General features: G+C 49.6%; 1 protein-coding gene across 1 annotated transcript in view; it reads left to right on the forward strand.

The window, feature by feature from the left end:
* The window catches only part of LOC119965683 (ATP-binding cassette sub-family A member 13-like), a 398370-nt gene that overhangs the window by 107448 nt on the left and 264259 nt on the right, over positions 1–26663 (forward strand). Inside the window, exons 12-14 of the mRNA XM_038796446.1 lie at positions 16628–16728; positions 22926–23111; positions 24755–24960. Coding sequence (XP_038652374.1) covers positions 16628–16728; positions 22926–23111; positions 24755–24960 — 493 coding nt within the window. The remainder of the gene's footprint in view (positions 1–16627; positions 16729–22925; positions 23112–24754; positions 24961–26663) is intronic.

The following is a 26663-nucleotide window of genomic DNA, read 5'->3' on the forward strand; positions in this document are numbered from 1 at the left end:
AGGTGGTTAAAACCACGTCGGCGGGATTGGCCTGTCAGCGGCGGGACTTCAGCCCATCGCTGGCCGGAGAATCGCCGTGGGGGGCATGCCGATCGGCGGGACGTGATTCCCGCCCCCGCCAATTTCCGGGTGGCGGAGAATTCCGGCCACGGCGGGGGCGGGATTTACGCCAGCCCCGGGTGATTCTCCGACCCTGTGGGGGGTCGGAGAATTCTGCCCCTGATCTCAGTTGTGAGGGATCCAAATCTTGGGGCCATATCTGCCCATTTGGCTTTTCCAACGCCATCCTTATCAGTTCCCCGAGCTGACACTTTCACTGTGAATGCTGTTATGATCCCAGCTGACATTACCATGCAGCATTAAGGTCCCAGAATGGAACCTTGGCTTAGTAGGCTGTAACTGTTATTTATTGGTTTAAAGTCATGGATGAATAGAGTCACAAGGCTGCCAAATAATATTTATCAAATGAATAAAACATGAAAAGATTGACTATAAAGTCAGGGACTTTAATCATTCAATAATTGGATTTTCTTTGTAACTCATTACCTCATTTTAACTGTATTGCGAGATTTTATAAGTAATTTAATTATATTCAGAAAATTCACTGAATAAAATCTTAATAAGTGATTAATACAGCAATATAAAGTAAGTTAATCAAGCTGTGACGATCATATGTAGCCGAACTCTTTATTAATCACTCAATGATGGTACTTCACAAGAGGGACCTACTGTTGCTGCATTTCTAGTGGCAGACAGTTTTCTAATATGATCCATTTTAAATGACGCAATATTTTAATATAATCCAACTCAATGCTGACAACCATCAAAAATGCATCGCTTGCAGAATTTTATATGGCCAAAAATACATATAAGACATAGTCACAGGTACCTTTCTGGACATCTATTTTGTAGGACTGGTTGGCTGAAGGATCTCTACAGAACTGTTAAGTAATTAGTTTGTATCTAATTGCACCAGGTAAACACTGGGGAAATTCAGAGTTGGGAATCATGATAGACCAGGGCAGTAATGGGGTTCTCCCCAGGCGTTAAACCCATTGCGAGTATCCCAGCCTGCCCCACTGGCCCCGGCGAGGTTCTCGCCCAGAGCGGACAGGAACATGCAAGCACCGGATTAAACTTAATTCAAATATTATTATTGGGCAGGAAGCCTGATTCACCGTCCTCTTGGGATGCTCCAGCCCCTCCCAGCTGGAAGCCAAGCTGGCATGAATTGGTGAAAATCCTGGCAAGCAAGAACCTGGCAGCTTGCACTCTTGGTGGAGGAGGGGGGAGCAAGGGGGTTCAGTACCCACCCTACGCCTGCCCGCAGGGTGCTGAGGGAGTCATTCGGGGAGGTAGGTGTCAGGGGGACTTGGGGGCTGGTCCAAAGAGGCTCAGGTCAGGGGTCTTTCCTGGGATGGGGGCCATTTAGCTGGTCTTTCCACCTGCAGCTTTGAAAATCAGTAAACAGAGGTAAATTCTTACTGGTGGGATTCTCTCTTCTGCTAGAAGCTCACCCCCTTCCTCAGATCTCCTGGCAGCGTGGGTGCCTACAATGGGAAATCCCGTTGGCCAGCGGTGGCATGCTGCCGAGAAACATGCGACTGGGGAGGTGGAGAATTCACCTCACTGTCTTTCAGCTTGTCAAGTTTCAGTTTAAAGTCTTCTCCTTGATATGCTGGGATTTCTGTCAATCAATGATCTGTGAGAAGAAAGTGAAAGTATTCTCATTCTGGCCTTAAAATGTTTAAACTCTCTCCCAGCATGTCAATATCAATGATCTGTGAGAAGAAGGTGAGGTGCTTTTATCACAGCGAATGTCATTGCCCTTTAACTTTTTCAAGACACTGTGCATGCTTAGAAGCCCAGGAGCTTTGAACTGCATTGTTTACATTTAATCTCACTGGCCATTGCCTTTTACAAGCCACTTTATTGACAGGCAATTTTAAAGGAAGGATTACAGTTATTTATTTATATAGCTCTTCAGGCACTTTCTCTTTTGAGCAGGTGTTCTTTCTAACCACAGAGGCTGTCTCTTTGTTCTAAAGAGCTTCCTAGAAAGACCAGGTGCAGGGGAAGTAATTGTGTCTTGCCAGCGATTGGGGAGGGGCCTTGCCAACAATTGGTGGGGGGGGCCTTGTCACTGATTTGTGGGGCTGCAACATTATTCTGAGATTGGGATGTCCTTTGAAAATGCTGCTCAGATCTCTGAGGAATCGGACCTGTCAGGGAATTTAGGCCTCGCCCCCCCTCAGGTTCAATATAATACCCAATCATCTGAAAAAAGTTTCCAATTGCTTTTGAACGGCATCAGCATTGCTCCAAGCACCAGCTGGAGACAGTCTCAATTCCCCGCTGGCGGGCGTACTTAGGCTCAAAATGTGAGAATTGCATCTAGAGACTTCAGCCATTTTCCTTGAGATTCTCAACCGGATAATTGTTTCCAGAATTTCCAGTACCTCAAATGTTGATAACTTTCAAGACATCCAACCTAAATTCCAAAATATATTGAAACAGATTTTCAACATAGTGTCCTGATGTAAAACTGGTGTTGAGACCACGCAACCTTTACAGAAACTAATTTCATTGATTTTTTTTCAAATTTAGAGTACCCAATTATTTTTTTAAGGAGCAATTTAACATGGCCAATCCACCTAACCTACACATCTTTGGGCTGTGGGGGTGAAACCCACGCAGACATGGGGAGAATGTTCAAACTACACAGACAGTGACCCAGGGCCGGGATTCGAACCGCCCGATGTCAGCGATTTAAACCGCTTTGTTGGATAGTTCCCAGCGCAGCGCAATTGACATGACATGGAGAATTTTCTGGACAATTGTCGTGTAAACCCTGAGAACTTCTGTGAGGGATTCCCCAGTGTGTCTTTGGGGTACCCTCCTAATCTCATACTGGGGAGCCAAGAGGTTTCAGGCCTTTAAAAAGTTTCAACAGAGACATACATAATAGACAATATTCTATTTACTGGCAACCAAGCATCATCCTGAAGTACACCTTTGATTAATCATTTAGAGTTTAAATTGAAGAGGAAACAAGAGAGTAATCTGTTTCAAGATTTAAGAGCTTTTGTACTGGAGAAAAATAAGCTTCAAAACAAATATACAAAAGGAAATATATCTGAAGAGCTTTGATAATGATTGCCAATTATATTGATACCCTACATAACATGATTTCAGGGTGCATATTATGGAATCTATATTTAGCACTAATTGTTTCATGTCTGCCAAAGTTTTTAAATATTCCTGCTTTATGATGTTCGGGTGCGTCTTCTGCTCCGTCAAACATGCACTTTAGGAGCCAACACTTTGGAGTGCACAATCCATTTCCAAATGCTTTAAGTATATTTCTGGCGTGATGCAGCGACCATGTTGCACCCAGCACGGATCTGAGCATGCCGGGTCAATAGCAGGAACGGGCAAAATTGAGATTTGCGCTGGGCATGAACCATTTCGCGATTCATCCAGCCAGCTGACGATGGTGAGTTCCGGATCATGCACAATAATGGCAGGAATATTAGTTACCCTCGTTTGTGTGCATTCATTTCAATCTAATTGATGAGAATGAAATCAAATGCTGCGTCCTCCCAGGACCTGCCTGACTCTCCAGCAGGAAGTCACGCTGGCGTCGTTTAGTACTCCTTTACAAAAATATGAAGCTGGCACGATGGCTACTGAGGGGAAGTCAGGAGATGAGTAGCCATTTCCACTTTCCAACATGCAGCTCAAGGGACACCAAAGCTGCTGCCCCAGCCATCACAGGGGGATTAAGCTTGGTTGGGGTCTGAAGCATTCTAGGTTGGAGTTGGCCCCTGGGCTGGGGTTTGAGGGGCTTTGCGTCTATGAGACCATCAAGCTATCTTTAAAAGTTATGGAGACCCACAATGGGGCAACCGCAGCTGGAAACGTACCCAGGACAGAGGCCTGCTGCAACTTCCCTCCTGAACATCAATAGTGCCCTGCATGTCCAGCAATCTTTGATGTCTGTACTTGAGAAGCGTCAGCACCATAAAGGCAGCTGCCAACAATCAAATACTAAAGAGTAGAGCTTCACCACTCTGGATCTTCTCGCAGCCAAAGGTTAAGTGTCTGGGTGAGCAGAGGGCAGCTGAGCAAATCTTCCCTCATGTTCTCGGCAGACTCTGGAGCCGAGGGGCTCTTAATGTGGCCGGGGGGTGAGTGTGCAGAGCAAGGTGTTCCAACACAACTGGCTCGTTGGATGGCACTCTGGGAGAAAGGTGGGGAGGCTTGGGGGATTTGCAGGTCCCAGGATGGAAGCATTTACTGATTGTTAGTCTCTCTCATTCGGTTCTTTCCAGTTAAAACTGTTTGCTGGAGTTGTTCCGCGGAGGCTGCCCTTGTGCCGCTTGTGACAGCCGAGGAGGGCAGGTGCCGGAGAGGTCACAGTGACGACGTAGGCTGGAGATGACACCCCATGTACAGGGGGCCGCTGCACACCCTGTAGATCCGGCCGCCAATCAGGCTGAGGAGGTACACAGAAAGTGAGGCCAGTAACTGCCCAAGATGTACAAGCGTAGTTGGTCATTCAATGAACTGACAGACTCCGTGTGGCGCAGAATACTGCATCACAGCAGAGAGACATTGCGATACCTGTGCCACGTCTGCGCAGACATGGCACCCGCATGGAGGAGGACACCCACTCCGAGTGGTCGTGAAGGTCACTGCAGCTCTCAACGTTTATACCACCGGACCATTCCAGGTTCGATCAGGGACCTGTGTGGCATATCGCAGTCATCTGCCCACACGTGCATCTAGAAGGTTAAGGATGCTCTGAATGCCCAGGCAAACAACTATATCACCTTCAAGCTGGAAGAGGCCACTAAGATGCCCGTGCTGCAGGACTTGCTGCCATCGCTGGTATGCCCCACGTCCAGGGCGATTGATGGCACACATGTCGCCCTGCGAGTACTGGAGTGTCCTATAGTAACAGGAAGGGATCCACTCCTGAATATTCAGATCGTGCCTCCGAATCATGCATGCCTGCTACCCTGGGAGCGTGTACGACACCTACATCCTTGGGCACTCTGAGATCCCCGGTGTCTTCGAGGATTACCCCAGGATGACGGGTTGGCTCGTGGGGGACAAGGGATACCCGCTGAGGTTCCACCTCCCAGTCCCCTCCCTCCCCAATTCCCAGGCCACCCTGTCTCCCTCGGAGGGTCTGTATAACATGACTCCAGGGTGGTGGGCCTGTGTCGGCACTGTCGCCGGGTCACTTTACAATGCAGGGGAATGATGATCACTCGCTGTGAGGAAAGCTCTGGTGCTCCTCAGTTTCTGCTGAAGTCTGACTCCTGGCTTTCTGCTGACAGCATGTTCACACTCACAGGGGAGAGGCGAGTGGAGGGCAACAGGGACGGGGATTGTACAGGCCTACTGTGAAGATCAACGTGACAGAAGCTTCACATGTGTGAGGTGTGACATGTTTTAATTGTGAACATTTTACTGTGACAGATTTCCATTTCCCCTCACTACAGATAGTGACCTCACCAATGCTCACTCTGTGCTCTTCCCTCTTGTTGATCTTCCATGGTCTACTCTACGTGTAGGTGCGTTCCCAGGATGCACATCAGAGTTGTCACCCTGTTCTGCCCACTGCCTGAGATGTGTCGCTGTCAGGTGGGGGGATTCAGAACTGTTTTGGTGGTAGGCCCCAGGTTGGCCTAACGCATTTCCTCCTCCCTGATGGTGCCCGTGGGGCCCTGGGGGACTCCATAGGATGGAAGGGCAGCTGGAGTGAGCTCTAGAGGCCGTTGAGTCATCTGGCACTGCAAGTCCTGGAGACTCCCTGTTCTCTGCACCATGGTTTTGCCACCCTCAGCGATGCTCCTCAGTGACTGAGCCATGCTCTGTAGTGCCCAACCAACACTGTCCAGCTGCATCTGGGACACATTCTTCAGCAACTGGGACATGGTGTCAAGGCCCTCAGCCATAGTGATCACAGACTGAGCCATGCCTTGGATACCACCACTTAAGACGTGGAAGTTGTGCTCTGGGTTTTCACTGCGGTCGTCACCCTAGATGTATTGGCCTCGGTGCAACACATTATCGGTAGCATTCCTGTGTCTAAAGCCTTTGGGCCTCCTCCAGTCGGTCTTGCAATCACTGAAATGTTGCTGACATCCCCTCCTGAATGTCACGGCTGTGTCCCATCATCTGCATCGGTTTTGGGAGAACCTTCTCCAGAGACACGGCATCTGGTTGTGACCCAGCTGAGGCCTGGGATCCAGCAGACCTCCAACAGCTCACTCCCTTGGATGTTCCTGCCTCCACCTGACCTGCATCAGGAACTGTGTGGTGCCCACCAGATTGTGCTCCAGAAGCCTGTCCACTAATGTTGCCCACCAAATTGTCTGGCTCTATGCTGGTAGAAGATGCAGGTGAACACTGTGACGCCTCACCGGTGGTCTCTCTGAGGTGTTCTCTTGGATGGCAGGGAATGGTACGACTCTGAATGGACCGCCTCATCAGATGGTAATCCTGCGAGACAATGAGACAGTGAGACATGAACAACTCACTTGAGACCTGTCATCTGGGTGAAGAGGCAGTGGATTCTCACCTCTCTGGCGCAGGCCAACCTCGCTGTCGGTGACTGCTCTCTCCTTGAGCAGCCCCGCGATCTCCATTTTCCATAGGGGGCGAGGAATTAGATCTCTGGGATCCTGCTCTCTCATCATGGCATTTTCCCATTTATTATGGGTTATCGTCTCCTGCGGGACAAAGAGAGGGCATTGTGAGACGTACGCTTGATGGATCATGGAGGTCTATAGGAGGTGGCATGTGTGGGACAACTGAATATGAAAGTGTTATGCTATTGGGTGCCAGGGGGTTCTGAGGAACAAGCATGAACATTGGACATGGGGAGAGTGCAAGGTGTCAGCCAGTCGATTGGAGGGGGGGGGCTGGATTTCAGCATGGCAGGCCGAATTGATGCCACGAGGGAGGTGGTAACTGTAATAATCAGCTGGGGATGATTGGAACTGTGAGCTCCCTTGTTGTGGTAGCTTATCCATCTCTCATAAAAGCTCGATCACTGTAGAGCCAATTAGAAAGGAGAGAGGATTCGGTGAGGTGTATCGGGCTACGTGTAGGTAATGTTGTTTGCTGACCAAAAAGACTTTTAAGAAACATGTCCGACTCCCCTCTCTTTATTATACTGGTGATGAGGGTGAATTGGTGCTGTCGGCGTGCTTCCTGTTTGGCTGAGGTACCTCCCCAAAATATTTTCTTCGAGTGACTGAGGTACGGAATTCAATGCTGTGTTGCTTTTTCAGAGCCTATGCAGTCATGGAAGGTGAGCACCAGGCCGAGGATTTGCTGCTGGCTTGTGGAGAGCATATGCTTGGAGAAGTCCGGGCAAAGCCTGACCGCTCCGGCAATACTGGAGGCAGCATCGTTTGAGCGACTTCCACTGAGGGTTGTACAATGTTTCCATTCATTTCCATTTCTTCTGCCGTTGTTTGCTGACGTGGTTTGCTGTAGTGGTATGGTCCACTGAGGAGTCCGTTCTTGAGTTTGTTGATGCCCTGTTGGGATTTTGTTCAGCTTGTGAATCTGGCGTCTTGTTGCCTGGTCTGTTCTGCGACTGGTTGGTCAGAGGGTTCTGCTTCAGTGATCTTAGCTGAGAGCTGACGGTTGCCTGCGGCTGATAGCTGATGACTAGAGACACTGGCGGGTTGTACACTGTAAATGCAGGCGCGGTGTGCGGATGTGCGCATTGATGAACCCTGTTGCCGTTGCATTGGCTGGGTGTTACGCAGTGGAACGGGGGCATGTGAGCGACCCTGCTGTTTTTAAAAAATAATGTGGTTTTATGTAGCTGTGTGAAATTTACAAGAAAACCTTTGGCGTGACCAGGGGTGTGGTGGAGAGGTGCTTTGGGGTGCTGGACCGTTCTGGGGGGCCCTTTAGTACAGTGGTCTGTTGCGTCCTCCACAATATAGCCCAGCAGAGGAGTGATGTGCTGGAGGAGGATGAGGAGCAAGGGCAGGCCTCTCCAGATGAGGAGGAATGGGTGAGGGACCAATGGGCGGGACATGCACAGGAGGCCGCACAATGCCATCGGCTAGGCCAGTGAGCACGGGACACTTTAATCGTCGCATGTTTCACCAACTGGGGGGTGCGGAGCTTGCTCGGCAGGAGAACGGATACCACATTACCGCACAACCTCACCAGCAGGCACCCTCACCTACCACACCACCGACCACACTCACCTGCCACTCCACCAAACATTCTCACCTACCACACCACCGACCACACTCACCTGCCACACCACCAAACATTCTCACCTACCACACCACTGACCACACCACCGGACACCCTCACCGACTACACCACCGGACACCCTCACCTCCCACACCACTGACCACCCTCACCTGCCACACCACCAAACATTCTCACCGACCACACTCACCTGCCACACCACCAAACATTCTCACCGACCACACTCACCTCCCACACCACTGACCACCCTCGCCTCACACACCACTGACTACCCTCACCTCCCACACCACTGACCACCCTCACCTCCCACACCACTGACCACCCTCACCTCCCACACCACTGACTACCCTCACCTCCCACACCACTGACCACCCTCACCTCCCACACCACTGACCACCCTCACCTCCCACACCACTGACCACCCTCACCTCCCACATCACCAAACATTCTCACCGACCACACTCACCTCCCACACCACTGACCACCCTCACCTCCCACATCACCGACCACACCACTGACCACCCTCATCTCCTACACCACTGACCACCCTCACCTCCCACATCACCGACCACACTCACCTCCCAAACCACCGACCACCATCACCTCCCAAACCACTGACCACACCACCGACCACACTCACCTCCCACATCACCAAACATTCTCACCGACCACCCTCATCTGCCACACCAGTGACCACCCTCACCTCCCACACCACTGACCACCCTCACCTCCCACACCACTGACCACCCTCACCTCCCACATCACCGACCACACTCACCTCCCAAACCACCGACCACCATCACCTCCCACATCACTGACCACCCTCACCTCCCACATCACCGTCCACCCTCACCTCCCAAACCACCGACGACCCTCATTTCCCAAACCACTGACCACCCTCACCCCCCCCACCATTGACCATCCTCACCTCCTACACCACTGACCACCCTCACCTCCCACACCACTGACCACCCTCACCTCCCAAACCACCGACCACCCTCACCTCCCAAACCACTGACCACACCACTGACCACCCTCATCTCCCACACCACTGACCACCCTCACCTCCGACACCACTGACCACCCTCACCCCCCCCACCATTGACCACCCTCACCTCCTACATCACCGACCACCCTCACCTCCCACACCACCGACCACCCTCACCTCCGACACCACTGACCACCCTCACCCCCCCACCATTGACCACCCTCACCTCCTACATCACCGACCACCCTCACCTCCCACACCACTGACCACCCTCACCTCCCACACCACTGACCACACCACTGACCACCCTCACCTCTCATGCCACTGACCACCCTCACCTCCCACACCACCGACCACCCTCACCGACCACATCACTGACCACCCTCACCTCCCAAACCACTGACCACCCTCACCTCCCAAACCACTGACCACACGACTGATCACCCTCACCTCCCACACCACTGACCACCCTCACCTCCCACACCACTGACCACACCACCGGCCACCCTCACCTACCACACCACCGATCCACAAGCATACACACCCCCTCTGTTATATATACCTTAGCACAACGAGCTGGGGGGGGGCACTCGGTTGGCAGTGACAGCGGGTCTGGTCCATGTGATGGAGGATGATGACAGCCCGCTCTGCGATGAGCTCTATGCTCCACATCGTTAGACATTGTCTGACTCATGGTCACAGTAGCATCTCCCAGCAGGGTGAGCAGCACATGCGGGCAACCCATTCCATTACATGGCCCTATCGATGGCTGGGGACAGGTGATGGGGACAGTCGGGGAAGGGCTGCACAACCCACCCGCTAGGTCTCACCCGTCCACCATCCGTCACCCACAGTGGTCACCACTGGATGCCCCACCCCCACACACATCAGACAGAGCACAGAGGTTGCTTGCAAACATGATAATAGGTGTTTAATGTGAAGAGGTATATACAGTCTGTGCCCTAGCCCCATACCTAAATGGCCATACCCGTGCCAACTTAACTGGTGTCTAGTTTTCTGGCCTTATGGGCCCTATCACTACCCTCACACCTTAAACCTATGCCCCCTAGTAATTGACCCCTCTACCCAGGGAAAAAGTCTCTGATTATCCACTCTGTCTATGATCCTCATAATTTTGTAGACCCCTTTCAGGTAGCCCCTCAACCTCCTTCATTCCAGTGAGAACAATCCAACTTTATTCAACCTCTCCTGGTCGTTCCCCAGACGGTACAACAAGAGTGGAGGTGGACTGCTGTGACCCCTGCCCTACAACTAGGGTCCCCGTTGGCGCACACTTCCTGCGGTGGCCCGGCCTGGATGAGGCTGGCTGCTCCTCGGACATCACGGGTGGCATGGTGCTGACCTGTACTGCCCGCTGCCCACCTGATGCATCAGGGACAGGAGGGGGGGAAATCAGAGGTGCCGCGTTGTTCCGGCACCTCTCCTGTAGGAGTCACCGGGATGGGCCCCAGCACCTCCTCCTCTATGGCCCCGGGCTTCTCCATGGTACGGTGGGTGCGAGCGGGGCCAAACCCCAAGGCCCCCCGATACCTGGTGCTGCCAGTCCTGGATGCCAACTCTGGTATCGACTAGGATCTGTATGGTCGTGGCCATGGATCACAGGGAGTGGGCCATCCCTGACTGGAACTGTGCCACCTCTCTCTGGGAATGTGCCACCTCCCTCTGGGACTGTGCCACCTCCCTCTGGGACTGTGCCACCTCCCTCTGGGACTGTGCCACCTCCCTCTGGGACTGTGCCACCTCCCTCTGGGACTGGTCCACCTCCCTCTGGGTCTGTGTAGAGCCGGCCAGCACCTGGGCAATGCCGCCGTTGCCCTCAGCAATGGCCTGCGGGGACTGGGCTACGCTGAGGAGTACCGCTGCAATCTACAGCTGGCTCTGGCACATGGCTGCCTATGATTGGATTGGATTGGATTTGTTTATTGTCACGTGTACCGAGGTACAGTGAAAAGTATTTTTCTGCAAGCAGCTCAACAGATCATTCAGTACATTGGAAGAAAGGGAATTGAACAGAATTCAAGAAAGTACATGAGAATACATAATAGGGCTACACAATATATACAATGTAACTACATAAGCATTGGCATCGGATGAAGCAGACAGGGTGTAGTATTAATGAGGACAGTCCATAAAAGAGTCGTTTAGGAGTCTGGTGACAGTGGGGAAGAAGCTGTTTTTGAGTCTGTTCGTCCGTGTTCTCAGACTTCTGAATCTCCTGCCCGATGGAAGAAGTTGGAAAAGTGAGTAAGCCGGGTGGGAGGGATCCTTGATTATGCTGCCTGCTTTCCCCCGGCAGCGGGAGGTGTAGATGGAATCGTTGGATGGGAGGCAGGTTCGTGTGATGGACTGGGTGGTGTGGGAGGTGAGGGTGGTCACGACTCTCTGAAGTTCCTTGCGGTCCTGGGCCGAGCAGTTGCCATACCAGGCTGTGATGCAGCCCGAGAGGATGCTCTCTATAGTGCATCTGTAAAAGTTGGTAAGGGTTAATGTGGACATGCCAAATTTCCTTAGTTTCCTGAGGAAGTAAAGGCGCTGTTGTGCTTTCTTGGTGATAGCGTCGACATGAGTGGACCAGGATAGATTTTTGGTGATGTGCACCCCTAGGAATTTAAAGCTGCTCACCATCTCTACCTCAGCTCCGTTGATGCTGACAGGGGTGTGTACAGTACTATGCTTCCTGAAGTCGATGACCAGCTCTTTAGTTTTGCTGGTAATGAGGGAGAGATTGTTGTCGTTACACCACTCCACTAGGTTCTCTATCTCCCTCCTGTATTCAGACTTGTCGTTGTTCGAGATCCGGCCCACTATGGTCGTATCGTCAGCAAACTTGTAGATGGAGTTGGAACCAAGCTTTGCCATGCAGTCGTGTGTGTACAGGGAGTAGAGTAGGGGGCTAAGTACGCAGCCTTGCGGGGCACCGGTGTTGAGGACTATTGTGGAGGAGGTGTTGGTGTTCATTCTTACTGACTGTGGTCTGTTGGTCAGAAAGTCAAGGATCCAGTTGCAGAGTGGAGAGCCAAGTCCTAAGTAGGCAGCCCTTTCCAGGACCACAAACCCCAGCTGCACAGAATGACGCAGGCCTTGCAAACCTGACCCATGTCTGACACCGTCCTCCCCTTGCCTCCGTGGCGGACGCCACCTGTGTGGTTTTGGCCTGGGTGGCACGAATGACAGAACAAAGAAAAGTACAGCACAGGAACAGGCCCTTTGGCCCTCCAAGCCTGCGCCAACCATGCTGCCCATCTAAACTAAAATCTTCTACACTTCCTGGGTCCATATCCCTCTATTCCCATCCTATTCATGTATTTGTCAAGATGCCCCTTAAATGTCACTATCATCCCTGCTTCCACTACCTCCTCTGGCAGCAAGTTCCAGGCACCCACTACCCTCTGTGTAAAAAACTTGCCTCGTACATCTCCTCTAAACCTTTCCCCTCGCACCTTAAATCTATGCCCTCTAGTAATTGACCCCTCTACCCAGGGAAAAAGTCTCTGACTATCCACTCTGTCTATGCCCCTCATAATTTTGTAGACCTCTATCAGGTCGCCCCTCAACCTCCTTCATTCCAATGAGAACAAACCAACTTTATTCAACCTCTTCTCATAGCTAATGCCCCCCCATACCAGGCAACATCCTGGTAAATTTCTTCTGCACCCGCTATAAAGCCTCCACATCCTTCTGGTAGTGTGGCGACCAGAATTGAACACTATACTCCAAGTGTGGCCTAACTAAGCTTCTATACAGTTGCAACATGACTTGCCAATTTTTATACCCAATGCTCCGACCAATGAAGGCAAGCATGTCGTATGCCTTCTTGACTACCTTCTCCACCTGTGTTGCCCCTTTCAGTGACTTGTGGACCTGTACACCTAGATCTCTCAGACTGTTATACTCTTGAGGGTTCTACCATTCACTGTATATTCCCTACCTGTATTAGACCTTCCAAAATGCATCACCTCACATTTGTCCAGATTAAACTCCATCTGCCATCTCGCTGCCCAAGTCTTCAAATAATCTAAATCCTGCTGTATCCTGTGACAGTCCTCATCGCTATCCGCAATTCCACCAACCTTTGTGTCGTCTGCAAACTTACTAATCAGACCAGTTACATTTTCCTCCAAATCATTTATATATACTGCGAACAGCAAAGATCCCAGCACTGATCCCTGCGGAACACCACTAGTCACAGCCCTCCAATCAGAAAAGCACCCTTCCATTGCTCCTCTCTGCCTTCTGTGACCTGCTCCTGCAGGCGGTTGGACTCCTGCGTCTGCAGGTGCTGGAAGCCGGTCATCATCTCTTCCACTGGTCCCTGGGTCTCTGACTGCACCTGATCTATGGGTGGAATGGATCTACCAGGAGCCCGGGACCCATCTGGGCGGCAGCTGGTTGCTGGGGTTGGGCTGCCCCTAACCGTTTGACCCCTCGGCTATCTCCACCTACTATACCGGTACGGCTGTCTGGTTCACACCAGTTAGTGTCCCAGAAGCCTCTCCACTAAATTGCCCAATCGAGCTGAGAGTCTCTGAGATGGCGGATGGTCAACGGCGCTGACGGCGTCGGCCACCTCCGCCACGCATGGTGAACAATGGTTCTGCAGCCAGGTCCGGGGTATAACACCAGCCTTCTCTCCTCCACGGCATCCAGAAGGGTCTCGAGCTCCCCATCCCTAAATCGCGGACACCATTTTGCCTGCGACGGCTGTGTGTGTGGGGGAGAATTTTTAACTTCAGCCGTGGCGCCGTGTCACGTCATTGTCGGAACCGGCGAATCGGCGGTCGGTCCGTCATGTGCTGCATGACCTGCCCATGCTAGTCCCTTGTGGGCCATTCACCTGGGGGCCCCATACGCCGTCATGAAACTCCACGATCTTCACGACGGCATCAACATAGTTTCGTTTTGAAAGAATCCAGCCCGTAACAATTAAACTGCACTAACACTGGGTTGGAGTCTTCCAAATTGAGACTATGGACTGGATTCTCCAAAAAATGGGGCAATATCCCCACACAGGCATAAAAACGCTGGAGTTTCACTCCCCAGTTTCTTGCAAAAAATAAAGAGGTATTCATTTACCCTGAAGGGGCTGGCAGGGACCCGGAGTGATTCTCGCAGCTTTGGCTGCGCAAGGAGGTGGCCTCCAGCGGCTGCGGCGAGCACCATGGCGGACACGGACCACAGACCAAGACCAAGAAACAAGGCCCCTCATTCGGCTGCACGCCACTGCATCGGACCGACCCGATCGTTGCCCCGGCTGTCCATAAGGATTCTGTGCTTGATCCACCAACCCCCCCCCCCCACCAGGACGGCCGTGGACTGAGTCCGCAGCCGCCGCGCAAGAGTCACGACCGACCATACATGGTTAGAACCACGCCGTCGGAAACATGGCTGGTCGGGATTGGAGTATCGCTGGGAGGGCCTCTGCCGATGGCTCCCCAGCCATGCGGTGTAAATCGCGGGCAAGCGATTCTCCGGGGCCCGGAGAATCACCTGAGTGGCGCTGGTCACGACCTGGTCGGAACGTTGACTCTCCGTCCTCGTGCCAAACACGAGTTCGGCGCTGGGCTGCGGAGAATCCAGCCCTGTGTCCCTACGCCAGCGTTAAAACGGTGGAGTTTTACTCCAGAAATTATTTTAAAAAGTTGAACAAATTCAATGCCCTGCAGGGGACTAGCAGGGACCCGGAGTGAATCTCGGAGCTTTAGCTGCAGATAGGGGCCCCCGCACTGGGTCCACGCATGCGCACGGCGGTAGCCTCCATGGCGGACTCAGACCGTGCGGAGCCACACTGAAAAAAGAGACTCCCCAATTGGCCGCACACACGGGCCTCACCCCCCCCCCCCCCCCCCCCCCCCCCGCACAGTTAATCGCCGGCCACCAATAAGGCTCCCCGTGGTCTCCGATTCACCCGCCACCCACCGGCTTGGCCAAGGACTGAGTCCGCAGCCGCCAGGCCAGCATCCCGACCGGCAAAAGGTGGTTAGTTCCATGCCATTGGGAACTCAGCCAGTTGGGAGCGGAGGATTCCTGTGCGGGCATCTGGCAATGCCCCCCCCCCCGCGGCGTGGTGTACTCTGTGGTCACGCTGATTTTTGGGGCCCAGTGAGTTGCTGAACCGATGCCGGGCCTGATTACGGTGTGAAAGTGGATTCTCCGTCCCTGCTCTGGCTGCGATTTCAGCCCACTATCTCTATCTACTAATTATAATTATTATATCGTAACTTACTCTGCAATGCACTATAAATCTTAAGAGCCAGTGCAATTTATAGTACTGTTCCGTAGCTCCCTCTAGTGGCTAGGCTTAACATAACATTAACTCTTCACATGCTGTACATTTGTGTAATGTCACAAAACCAAAATAAAGATAAATTTTACTGATTTGTGCTAATGAGGGCCTAATTGTTTCCCCTTACTATTTCTTGCTTTTGTCACTACAAGTAAGAACTAAAAAAACAGGTTTTCAAATCAGCAATAAAAACTGACTGCAATGATTCTTGGGCGAAATTCTCCGACACCCCGCAGGGTCAGATTCTCTGGCCTGCGATGGGCCGAAGTCCTGCCGCTGAGAGGCCTCTCCCTCTGCCGTGGTTTCAACCACCTCTGGTGGCGGCAGGATTGGCGGCGCGAGCGGGCCCCCGGGTTCCTGGGGGGGGGGGCGGGGCGATCGGACCCTGGGGGGTGCTCCCACGGTGGCCAGGCCCGCGATCGGGGCCCACCGATCGGCGGGCGGGCCAGTGCCGTGGGTGCACTCTTTCTTTTCTGCTGCCGCCACGGCCTCCACCATGGCGGAGGCGGAAGAGAACCCCCCTACCGCGCATGCGCCGGTGGTGACGTCAGCGGCAGCTGACGCGACCTGCACATGCGCGAACCGGCGAAGGCCTTTTGGCCAGCCCCGACCGTTGGCCTTTCGGCCAGCCCCGACCGTTGGCGTCGGTTTTGGCTTCAGTCGGCGTGGCGCCAACCACTCTGGCATGGGCCTAGGCCCCAAAGGTGTGGAGAATTCCGCACGTTTGGGGAGGGCCGACGCCGGAGTGGTTGGCGCCACTCCGCTACGCCGGGACCCCCCGCCCCGCCGGGTAGGGGAGAATCCTGGCCCTTATAACTTTACCATAATGTTAAAATTATCATGTCGTTTGATCAGCCATTGCATAACGGATCTGAAACATGAACTGAGTTAAAAAATGCATTTGATAATTCTTGAATCGGATTCAGTTTTCCATTTAGCTTTTGATTCACTAAAATTTGGAATCAGTTCTGCTTTGTTTAATGAAATGTGGAAAAGATGATTGGTATCAGGGCAGTGCTGCTCATTCTTATACTACATCAAGATGGTTCGATCATTTTTGAAATATATCCTTTCAGCTGTTCAGGAATTCCTGATGAACATGTTTGCCAACTTGGACGTGAATAATGTGAATCAGATGATGTTGGATATCGATATCCTGATGACAGAACTAAAAACGGTAAATCAACGAAACCAACAATAGAACACACAAAAAAACTCTGATCCATCTGTGATGTAATTCTAGCTGTATTGCATTGGTATTTTTGACTGCCCTTGGCAGTTGGTCAAGTGAAGAACAACACCATTTTCATGTTTAGTTTCAGGCATTCCTATTGTAGACAGAGAATAGTAGAACCTGTTAAAAATTTGATGGAACTCCTCAAATTAGAGCAGTTATGGTTAGATTTCCAATCACTAGCATGTATAATGTGTTCCTTTGAGTCATAGAATCATTGCGTTTTACACAGTCTGTGCCAGCCATCATGCACCTATATATTCTAATCCCATTTTCCAGCATTTGGTCCATATCTTTGTATGCTCTGACATTTCAAGTGCTCATCTAAATGCTTCTTAAATGTTGTGAGGGTTCCTGCCTCTCCCACCCTTTCAGGCAGTTAGTTCCAGATTCCCACCACACTCTGGGTGGAGACATTTTCCTCAAAACCCCTCTAAACCTCCTTTTCCTTACCTTAAATCTGTACTCCCTGATTATTGACCCTTGACTGAGGGGAAAGGTTTCTTCCTATCTCCCCTATCTATATCCATCATTTTGGACACCACGATGAGATCCCCCACCTTAGCCTTCTCTACTATAAGGAACACAGCCTCTGTCTATCCAGCCTCTCTTCATAGCTGAAAGACATCAGCTCAGACAACATCCTGGTGAATCTCCTCTGCAGCCTTTCTAGTGCAATCATAACCTTCATATAGTGTGCCGACTAGAACTTCACACTGTACTCCAGCTGTGGCCAAATAAGCTTTTTATACAATTCCATTAGAATCTCCCTGCTCTTATATTCTATACCTCCGCTAACAAAGGCCTTCCATATGCTTCTTAATCAACTTATCTACTGTCCCGCTGCCATCAGGGATCTCTGGACATGCACCCCAAGGTCCCTCTGTACTTCCTAGGGTCCTACTGTTCAATGTATATTGCCTTGCCTTGTTAGTCCTTACAAAATGCATCACCTCACATTTTTCAGGGTTAAATTCCATTTGCCACTGTTCTGCCCATCTGACCAGCCTGCCTATATCATCCTGTCATCTAAGGATTCCACCTCACTATTTCCGACACCACCAGCTTTTGTGTCATCTGTGAGCTGACTGATCATTCCCCCACATTCACATCTAGATCATTAATGTATACTACAAACAGCAAGGGACCCAGCACCGATTCCGGCAGAACACCACAAAGTCTCCCTAGCCAGGTTCATGAAAACTGAGAGCTTGGCCCATCGGTGGCAGAGCATCGGGGGAGGGCCTTCAGGTAACGTCCTGAGGCCGTCCCAACTGTGTGCCGTGTACTCACCGAAGGTGCCGTTTTGGAGAAGGCGGAGCACCTAAAACAGGCGCCGCCCCCAATTCGATCATAAAAAATGATTCTCTGCCCGATTGCTGATTACGTTTTAAAGGAACCTCTGTTGGGAGGGCTGAGAGTACACAATTTTTCTCTGTAACGGAGAATCCCACCCCATATATCTGAAATTCCCACATACAACACAGCTGGTTTTTCCCTACTTCCCATCTTGAATAATGGAACATCATCTGTCCTCCAATCCTCTGGCATCTCTTCTTTGGCCAGGGAAGAATTGAAAATTAGCGTCAGAGACTTTGAAATCTTGTTCTTTGCCTAACACAACAGCCTAGGATATCCCTCATATGGGATTTATGCACTTTTAAATCCTCGAGAACTGCTCACACTTCCTCCCTCTCAATGCTAATCCATTCAATTATATCACAATTCCCTTCCCTGATTTCTATACCTACAACATCCTCCTCCACATTGAACACAGATACAAAATACTATTTTAATACCTCACCTATGTCTTTTGGCTCCACACACAGGATGCCACTTTGGTTCATAATGGGCCCTAATATTTGCCTCATTACACTCTTGCCTTTAATATACTTATAAAATACCTTTGAGGCGGCATGTGACACAGTGGTTAGCACTGAGGGCTAGCCACTGAGGACCCAGGTTTGAATACCGGCCCTGGGTCACTGTCCGTGTGGAGTTTTCACATTCTCCCCGTGTCTGCGTGGGTTTCACCCCCACAACCCAAAGATCTGCAGGTTAGGTGGATTGCCCATGCTAAATTGCCCCTTAATTAGAAAAAAACAATTGGGTACTCTAAATTGATTTTTAAAAAACCAAATAAAACACCTTGGGACTTCCATTATTTTGCTCACCAGTATTTTTTTTTCATGGCCCCTCTTTGCTCTCCTTTTTTTCCAAGTTCACCCCCCTCACTTAACATACTCCTCTGGGACATTCATTGTCTTTAACCCCTTCAATCTGCCATAATAACCCTTTTCTCCTTATCCAGTGCCCTTGATATCCAGGGTTCTGGATATTATTTTGATACACTGAGATGTGTCTACATATCTGCTCTTCTGTCTCTTTGCGACTGTTTGGGGGCCTTTAGTACACTTCCAGCAAAGTGACAGCCCCCATTTTGTTTTTAGAATCTGTTAAGATATCTCCCTTCTCACTGTAATAATTGACTCCTTGATCAGTAATGTAACATCACCTATTTTACCCCCCCCCCCCCCCCCCCCACCGTGTCTTGCCTGAAGACTGGGATATTGAGCAGCCAGTCTTACCCCTCCCTCAACCATGTCTCTGTGATAGTAATAATATCCTACAACCATGTGTTAATCAACATCCTCAGTTCATCAGCCTTACCTTACGACCCCTTGCATTAAATAAATGCCATCCAGCATTGCCAAATTCTCTTGTGCCTCAATATGTCTCTCTTTGCACTGCCTTCCAGACTGACTTTATTTTTCTTCTATATTTGGCTGTGCATCACTCCCCACTGTAACTCCAGACTGTGATCCACCCCCCTGCCAAATTAGTTTAAACCACCCAACAACATTAGCAAACCTACCTGCAAGGATCTTGGTCCCATTCCGGTTCAGGTGCAACTAGTCCATCTTGTACAGGCCCTACCTTCCCCAGAAACGGATCCAGTGATCCAGGAGACTAGAGTACTCCCTCCTGCACATCTCTTCAGTAACACTTTCATCTCCTCTATCCTCATATTTCTGTACTCACAAGAACATGGCACTGGCAGTAATCCAGCGGTTACAATCTTTGAAATCCTGCTTTTCAATCTGCTACCTAGCTCCCTAAGTTATTGCTGAAGAACCTCATTGCTCTTTCTATCTATGTTGTTGATCCCAATGTGAACCATAACCTCTGACTGTTCATCCTCCTCCTTCAGAATGCCCTGCAGCTGTTCAGTGACATACTTGACCATGGCACCAGGAAGGTAACACAACATCCTGGAATCACACCTGCTGCTGCAGAAACGCCTTGTCTGCAGTCCTTACAATCGAGTTTCCTACCACTATTGCTCTTCTAGTCTTACAATCTCCCTCCTTGTGCAACCGAGCCTCCCACAGTGCTGTGAACTTGGCTCTGGCTGCACTTCTTAGAGGAACTGTCACTCTCACCATTTTCCAACACAGAAAAGCATTTTTTGAGTGAGATGTACCCTGGGGCCTTCCTGACTACCTGACCACCCTTCTGACTGGTGGTCACTCATTCCCTCATTGACTGCGCTTCCTTAATATGCAGGGTGACCACATCTAAAACCATGCTATCCGCGAACCTCCCAGTCTCGCAGATGCACTGCTGAGCCTCCAGTCGATGCTCAAGCACTGAAATACATGTGTTAAGCTGGTAAACTCTGTGGCACTTCCTGTAAATGTAGTCATCCAGGCTTCCTGGAGCACCAAAAATTCCCACATACTCTAGGTCAAGCAAAAAACAAGACTGAGTACCTCAGTCATACTTTTAACTTCAAAGACTCTTACCTTAAATTTATGGCAATTAAAAAATTAATTAAGTTTTTTTTAAAAGATGTCACTTTTGCCTTTCCTTAATATAACTTTAAATTGGGGAGGAACCACTTACCCACAACTTACCAATCAGATCTCTCCCTTGTAACCTCAACTCCTGCAGCAGAGCAAGACCTGATCTGAAGATCAAAACGTTGAAAAACAAAAAATTCAAAAATCACCTCTGTCCCCTCTGTACAGAATTCCCATGATGTTCCAAATTCCCAAATGCACATACTCACTCTGGCTGTGTCTCACTCAGGATGAATTCTCTCCAAACTGTTTGTGCACAAATCTTTGACCAGTGTTCCATTAAAGGCCTCTCAAACACAGAGCTGAAAACATATTAATTGTTTCAACAATCATTTATCTTGCCTATTGTTTCTACATCCCTCTAATCTTTCCAGTTGAACTGTTTTAAATCTTTCAGACTATGTGCACCTATCCTCCGCTGTTCTGACTTTAGACTGTCAGCTATATCCCTTCCCATCTACAGCCTTTTCTTATCATCACAGAATCCCCACAGTGCAGAAGGAGGCCATTCAGCCCATCGAGTCTGCACTGACTCTCAAAACAGCAGTCATTGAGTTTGTTGGTCTTTCTCAATTGTCTCCATTGTTTAGCCTGAACTTGATGTCTCATCTTTGCATGTGATTCTTTATCACCTGGCTGCCTCTGGTATTTTGGTTAGTTGACCATTTCTTAGCTGTTAACCTTGCCAAGAAGGGGTCAGTTTTAACCTAACTCGCCCTTAGGGAAACTGGCAAGTTCAGTTGCAAGGTTGGTATTATATGGTTGAAGTTAATGGAGCGCAATATCAGGCAGGATGTAAAATTGGAGCTCCTCCACTTTGAAAGTCCCCTCTCCGTCAGCAATATAATCCCCCCCCCCACTTCCACTTTCCTACCCATCTCCCTCCCCCCCCCCACATCGATCTTCAGCTCACCCCCCACTTTACGTCCATGAACTAGCCCACCCAGCTTGCCTGGCAGCCCCAGCCCATGGCGTCTAGCATCATAACCCCACTGATTCCCCTCCCCCACTCTTAGTGCAAACAGTCAAAACAATCAAAACACAGGCAAGAAGTACAAAAAAACAAACCATCCCTCCCAAGGTCCGAAGCCAAAGACCAACCCCATATCTCTTAGCAAAGAACTGTAAACCAGCCTAACCCCAAACAGAACAGAAAAATGGAAAAAACAAAAGAAATCCAAACAGAAAAAACCCAAAGTTTTTTCCAGTACAATGCATGTACTTCAGTTCTCCTCGATCAAAGTTCAAGGTCCTCCTTCTCCTGCCAGTCCATTCTCCTTCATGAAGTCCGCTGCCTCCTCCGCCCAGCCAAAGTACAGCTCCCGGCCCCCATAGGTCACCCATAGACGAGCCGGGTACTGTATACAAAACTTAAAGCCCTTCTTGTACAGGGCCGGCTTGACCTTATTAAAGCTTGCCTTCCTCTTCGCGAGCTCTGACCCCAGGTCCTGGTACAACCGAATCTCAACGCCTTCCCAGATGCATTGCCTCGTCTGCCTGGCCCACCTCATGATACGTTCCTTATCCAAGAACCGATGCAATTGTACCACCATCGCCCTCGTCGGCTCGCCCCCCCTGGGACTTGCGCATCAGTGCCCTGTGGGCCCGACCCATCTCCAACGGCCGATCAAACGCACCTTCCCCAAGCAGCTTCTCCAGCATCTTCCCAACATACGCACCCGCATACGTTCCTTCAATTCCCTCCAGCAAGCCCACAATCAGGATGTTCTGCCTACGAGAATGGTTCTCCAGGTCCTCCACTTTCTCCAGCAGTCACTTCAGTCCCATCTCTGCTGCCATCAAGGTGGACTGTTCCTCAAGCTCCCCCCCCCCCCCCCCCCCCCCCCACCCCCCCGGAACGCCTGTCTGTGGGCTGCCAGTCTCAGTCTCGTCCACTGCCCTAGCCAGGTCCTCCAAACTTTCCTTCCGTTGTTGGGTAAACTTCTCATTCAGGAAGCTCACCAATTTGTCCATCGACCACTGAGTCAGCAACGCCGGATCATGCCCGTTCGCCATTTCCGTGTGCATTGTCCGCTCAACCAACTGGTTTGCTTTTTTCTGGGCACTTCTGGACTGCAGCTCCATAATCTAGGGGTCACTCTCTTCTGCTCTCACTTCTGCACCTTTTTCCTCCAAAATTCCTGATACAAACCACAAAAAGACCACCATGAGTGGGAGCTGCCAAATGGGCGACCACTCACTCCATGGCCGCCACCAGAAATTGATTGTTCAGCATTGATTATTGTTTTGAAAAGATCTATCTTGTACCTTTTTCAGATCTTCACCCAAAATATACCTATTAATTGCAAGGAAATGGCCATGAAGATCAAGGACGTCCTCAGTTTACCAGAGCAGCCATTTTTAAATGATTTCCTAACAGTTATGACATGTCGTCCTCATCTATCCAATCATCCCTGGAACGTGACTGAACATTTTCCATCTCTGAAGGGCTATTTTGAATCTGTGAGTTATAGCTTACGTGATGAATATTACAAATATACAGTGTCCATTAGCTCAATGATTCAGCAGCCAGTCAATGATTGTACAACCCTATTTTGTATGGCAAATACCCAAATATACCATCTCTGTCTGATATAAATTCCAAAATACCCAACTTCTTTGAAGAATAATGTTGTAAAGTAACATTTTCCTTTCTGTATTTTAAGTGTTTTAAGTTAGAAATGATTTAGCACTGTATATGTACTTCATTCAGATTATATGTTGGTAAACCTTTAATACTATGTCATGAAGCCTGATGCTGCTATCTGTGCATGTGTTAAACTTGTGAAAATGTATCAAATCTCCACTATTAATTTCACTGGTACAGGCAATATATATGGAAACTTCAAACAAAAAAGGAGACCTGACAATTCTGCAGAACAATACAGACCAATTTGTTGTTCACAAATTCAATAGTAAAGATTTGCCTTTTAGTAAATCATATTGAAGGGACGTTATAGTATTGGTGTGATAAAATGCTCTTATAGATTTAAAAAGGAAACCTGGGAGGGGGTGCATGGTGCAGCATAGACTCAGGCCCACTGCCTTGAAAGCAGATCTGAGGCAGCTCAGACATGCTGAAATGGTATAGTTTAAAGGCCAGTGTCAGTTCTCTGTGTGTGTTGTTAAGTATTAGGCCTTCTAACCCTCACCCCTCACACCCCATCCATGTCATCCCATGCCTTTCCACCCACTTTGATGGCCCATTGTACACTTCCTGCTAATTCATCATCCCCACTCATTCCCATAGCCCTTATAGTCTCTGTGCCAACACGCACCTCTACCCACCACTCTGGCTATACACCCTTCACTTCATAGCAACTCATGCAGTATCTACCATGGGCAGATCTCAGGAGTCATGATGATCTGAAACAAAGATCCAGTACCTATTACAGATTTCACTTTATAAAAAAATACTCATGATGGCACAGTGGTCAGCACTGCTGCCTCACAGCGCCAGGGACCCGGGTTCGATTCCGGCACCGGGTGACTGTCCATGTGGAGTTTGCAGTTTCTCCCCGTGTTTACATGGGTTTCCTCCGGGTGCTCTGGTTTCCTCTAACAGTCCAAAGATGTGCAGGTTATGTCAATTGGCCATGCTAAATTATCCCTTAGTTTCCAAACGGTTAGATGGGGTGACTGGGTTACCTGGATAAGGTCAGGGCGTGGATCTAGGTAGGGTATTCTTTCCAAGGGTCAGTGCAGACTCGATGGACCGAATGGCCTCCTTCTGCACTGTGGAGATTCTCTGATCATGAAAGCCCATTAAATACATTTTAAATCCCCATCAGGTACTTAATATAATAATAATCTTTATTATTGTCACAAGTAGGCTCACATTAACACTGCAATTAAGTTATTGTGCAAAGCCCCGAGTCACCACACTCCGGCGCATGTTTGGGTACACTGAAGAAGAATTCTGAATGCGCAATTCACCTAACAAGCCTTCAGGGCTTGTGGGAGGAAACCGGAACACCCAGAAGAAACCCACCCGGAAGTCACGGGAAGAATGGGCCAAGGCACCATAGCGCATAGGATTTTCGAGCATCGTCCATGTGATGGTTTCATGTGCAACCATGAAATTAATTGTTTCTGTTCCTTTACAGAATCATATTTTTAACTTAGTGGTTGCTGGGAAACATGATTTTAGTGTCACATTTTCAGATGTGTACAAAGGATGGCAGGAAGTAGGCACAACAATGATGAACAACAATGATTTCTACAAAATCTCCTTCATGAATTTCACCAAAAATTCTAAGCTTTGGGAAGGATTTCAATTCAGCACTTTTCAGGAACACCTTCTTTGGAACCTGTAAGTTGAATTCAGTTATTTAAATATTCTGGAATTTCACCGTAGTTCTTGCTAATATGTAGATAGGCCAACTAGGAAGGAGGCCATATTGGATTTGGTGCTTGGCAACGAACCAGGCAAGGTGTCACATGTCTCGGTGGGAGAGCATTTCGGTGACAGTGACCACAACTCCTTGACCTTTACCATAGTCATGGAGAGGGATAGGAACAGACTGTATGGAAAGGTACTTAATGGGGGGGGGGGGGGGGGGGGGGGGGATTATACTGCTATTAGACAGGAGCTGAGGAACATAAAGTTGGAACAGTTGTTCTTGGGCAAATGCACAACAGTACTGTTGGGGTTGTTGAAGGAGCACTTGGTGTGACTGCTGGATAGTTTTGCCCCACTGAGACGAGGAAGGAATGGTAAGGTGAAGGAGCCTTGAATGACAAGAGAAGTGGAGCTTCTAGTCAAGAGGAAGGAGGAAGCTTACGTAAGGTTGACTAAGCAAGGATCTGGCAGGAAGGAACTCAAAAATGGACTTAGGAGAGCTAGAAGGGGGCATGAAAAAGCCCTGGCGGGAAGGTTTTGGGAAAACCCCAAGGCGTTCTACACTTATGTGAGAAATAAGAGGATGATCAGAGTGAGAGTAGGGCTGATCAGGGATCGTGGAGGGAACTTGTGCCTAGAGTCTGAGGAGATAGGGGAGGCCCTAAATGAATAATTTACTTCAGTATTCACGAGAGAGAGTGACCTTGTTGCTCATGAGAACAGCGTGAACCAGGTTAATAGACTCAAACAGGTTGATATTAAGAAGGAGGATGTGCTGGAAATTTTGAAAAGCTTCAGGATAGATAAGTCCCCTGGGCCTGACAGGATATAACCAAGGTTACTGCGGGAAGCGAGGAAGGAGATTGCTTCGCCATTGGCGATGATCTTTACGTCCTCACTCTCCACTGGAGTAGTACCGGATGATTGCAGAGAGGCGAATGTTGTTCCCCTGTTCAAGAAAGGGAATAGGGAAATCCCAGGGAACTACAGACCAGTCAGTCTTACGTCTGTGGTGAGTAAAATATTTGAAAGGATTCTGAGAGATAGGATGTATGATTATTTAGAAAAACATAGTTTGATTAAAGATAGTCCGCATGGCTTTGTGAGGGGCTGATCATGCCTCACAAGCCTCATTGAATTCTTTGAGGACGTGACGAGACACATTGATGAAAGTCGGGCAGTGGATGTGGTGTACATGGATTTCAGTAAGGCATTTGATAAGGTTCTCCATGATAGGCTCATTCTGAAAGTTATGGGACACAGAGACATTTGGCTGTCTGGATACAGAATTGGCTGGTCAAAAGAAGACAGCGAGTGGTAGTGGATCGAAAGTATTCCGTCTGGAGGTTGGTGTCCAGTGGTGTCCCGCAAGGATCTGTTCTGGAACCTTTGCTCTTTGTGATTTTTATAAATGACTTGGATGAGGAAGTGGAAGGGTCCGTTAGTAAGTTTGCCGATGACACAAATGTTGGTGGAGTTGTGGATAGCGTTGAGGGTTGTTGCTGGTTATAACAGGACATTGACAGGATGGGCTGAGAAGTGGCAGATGGAGTTCAACTTAGATAAATGTGAAGTGATTCATTTTGGAAGGTCGAATTTGAATGCTGAATACAGGGTTAAAGGTAGGATTCTTGGAAGTGGGGAGGAACAGAGGGATCTTGGGGACCACGTAC

The sequence above is a fragment of the Scyliorhinus canicula genome, chromosome 5 (genome assembly GCF_902713615.1).
Source record: "Scyliorhinus canicula chromosome 5, sScyCan1.1, whole genome shotgun sequence".
Lineage (NCBI taxonomy): Eukaryota > Metazoa > Chordata > Chondrichthyes > Carcharhiniformes > Scyliorhinidae > Scyliorhinus > Scyliorhinus canicula.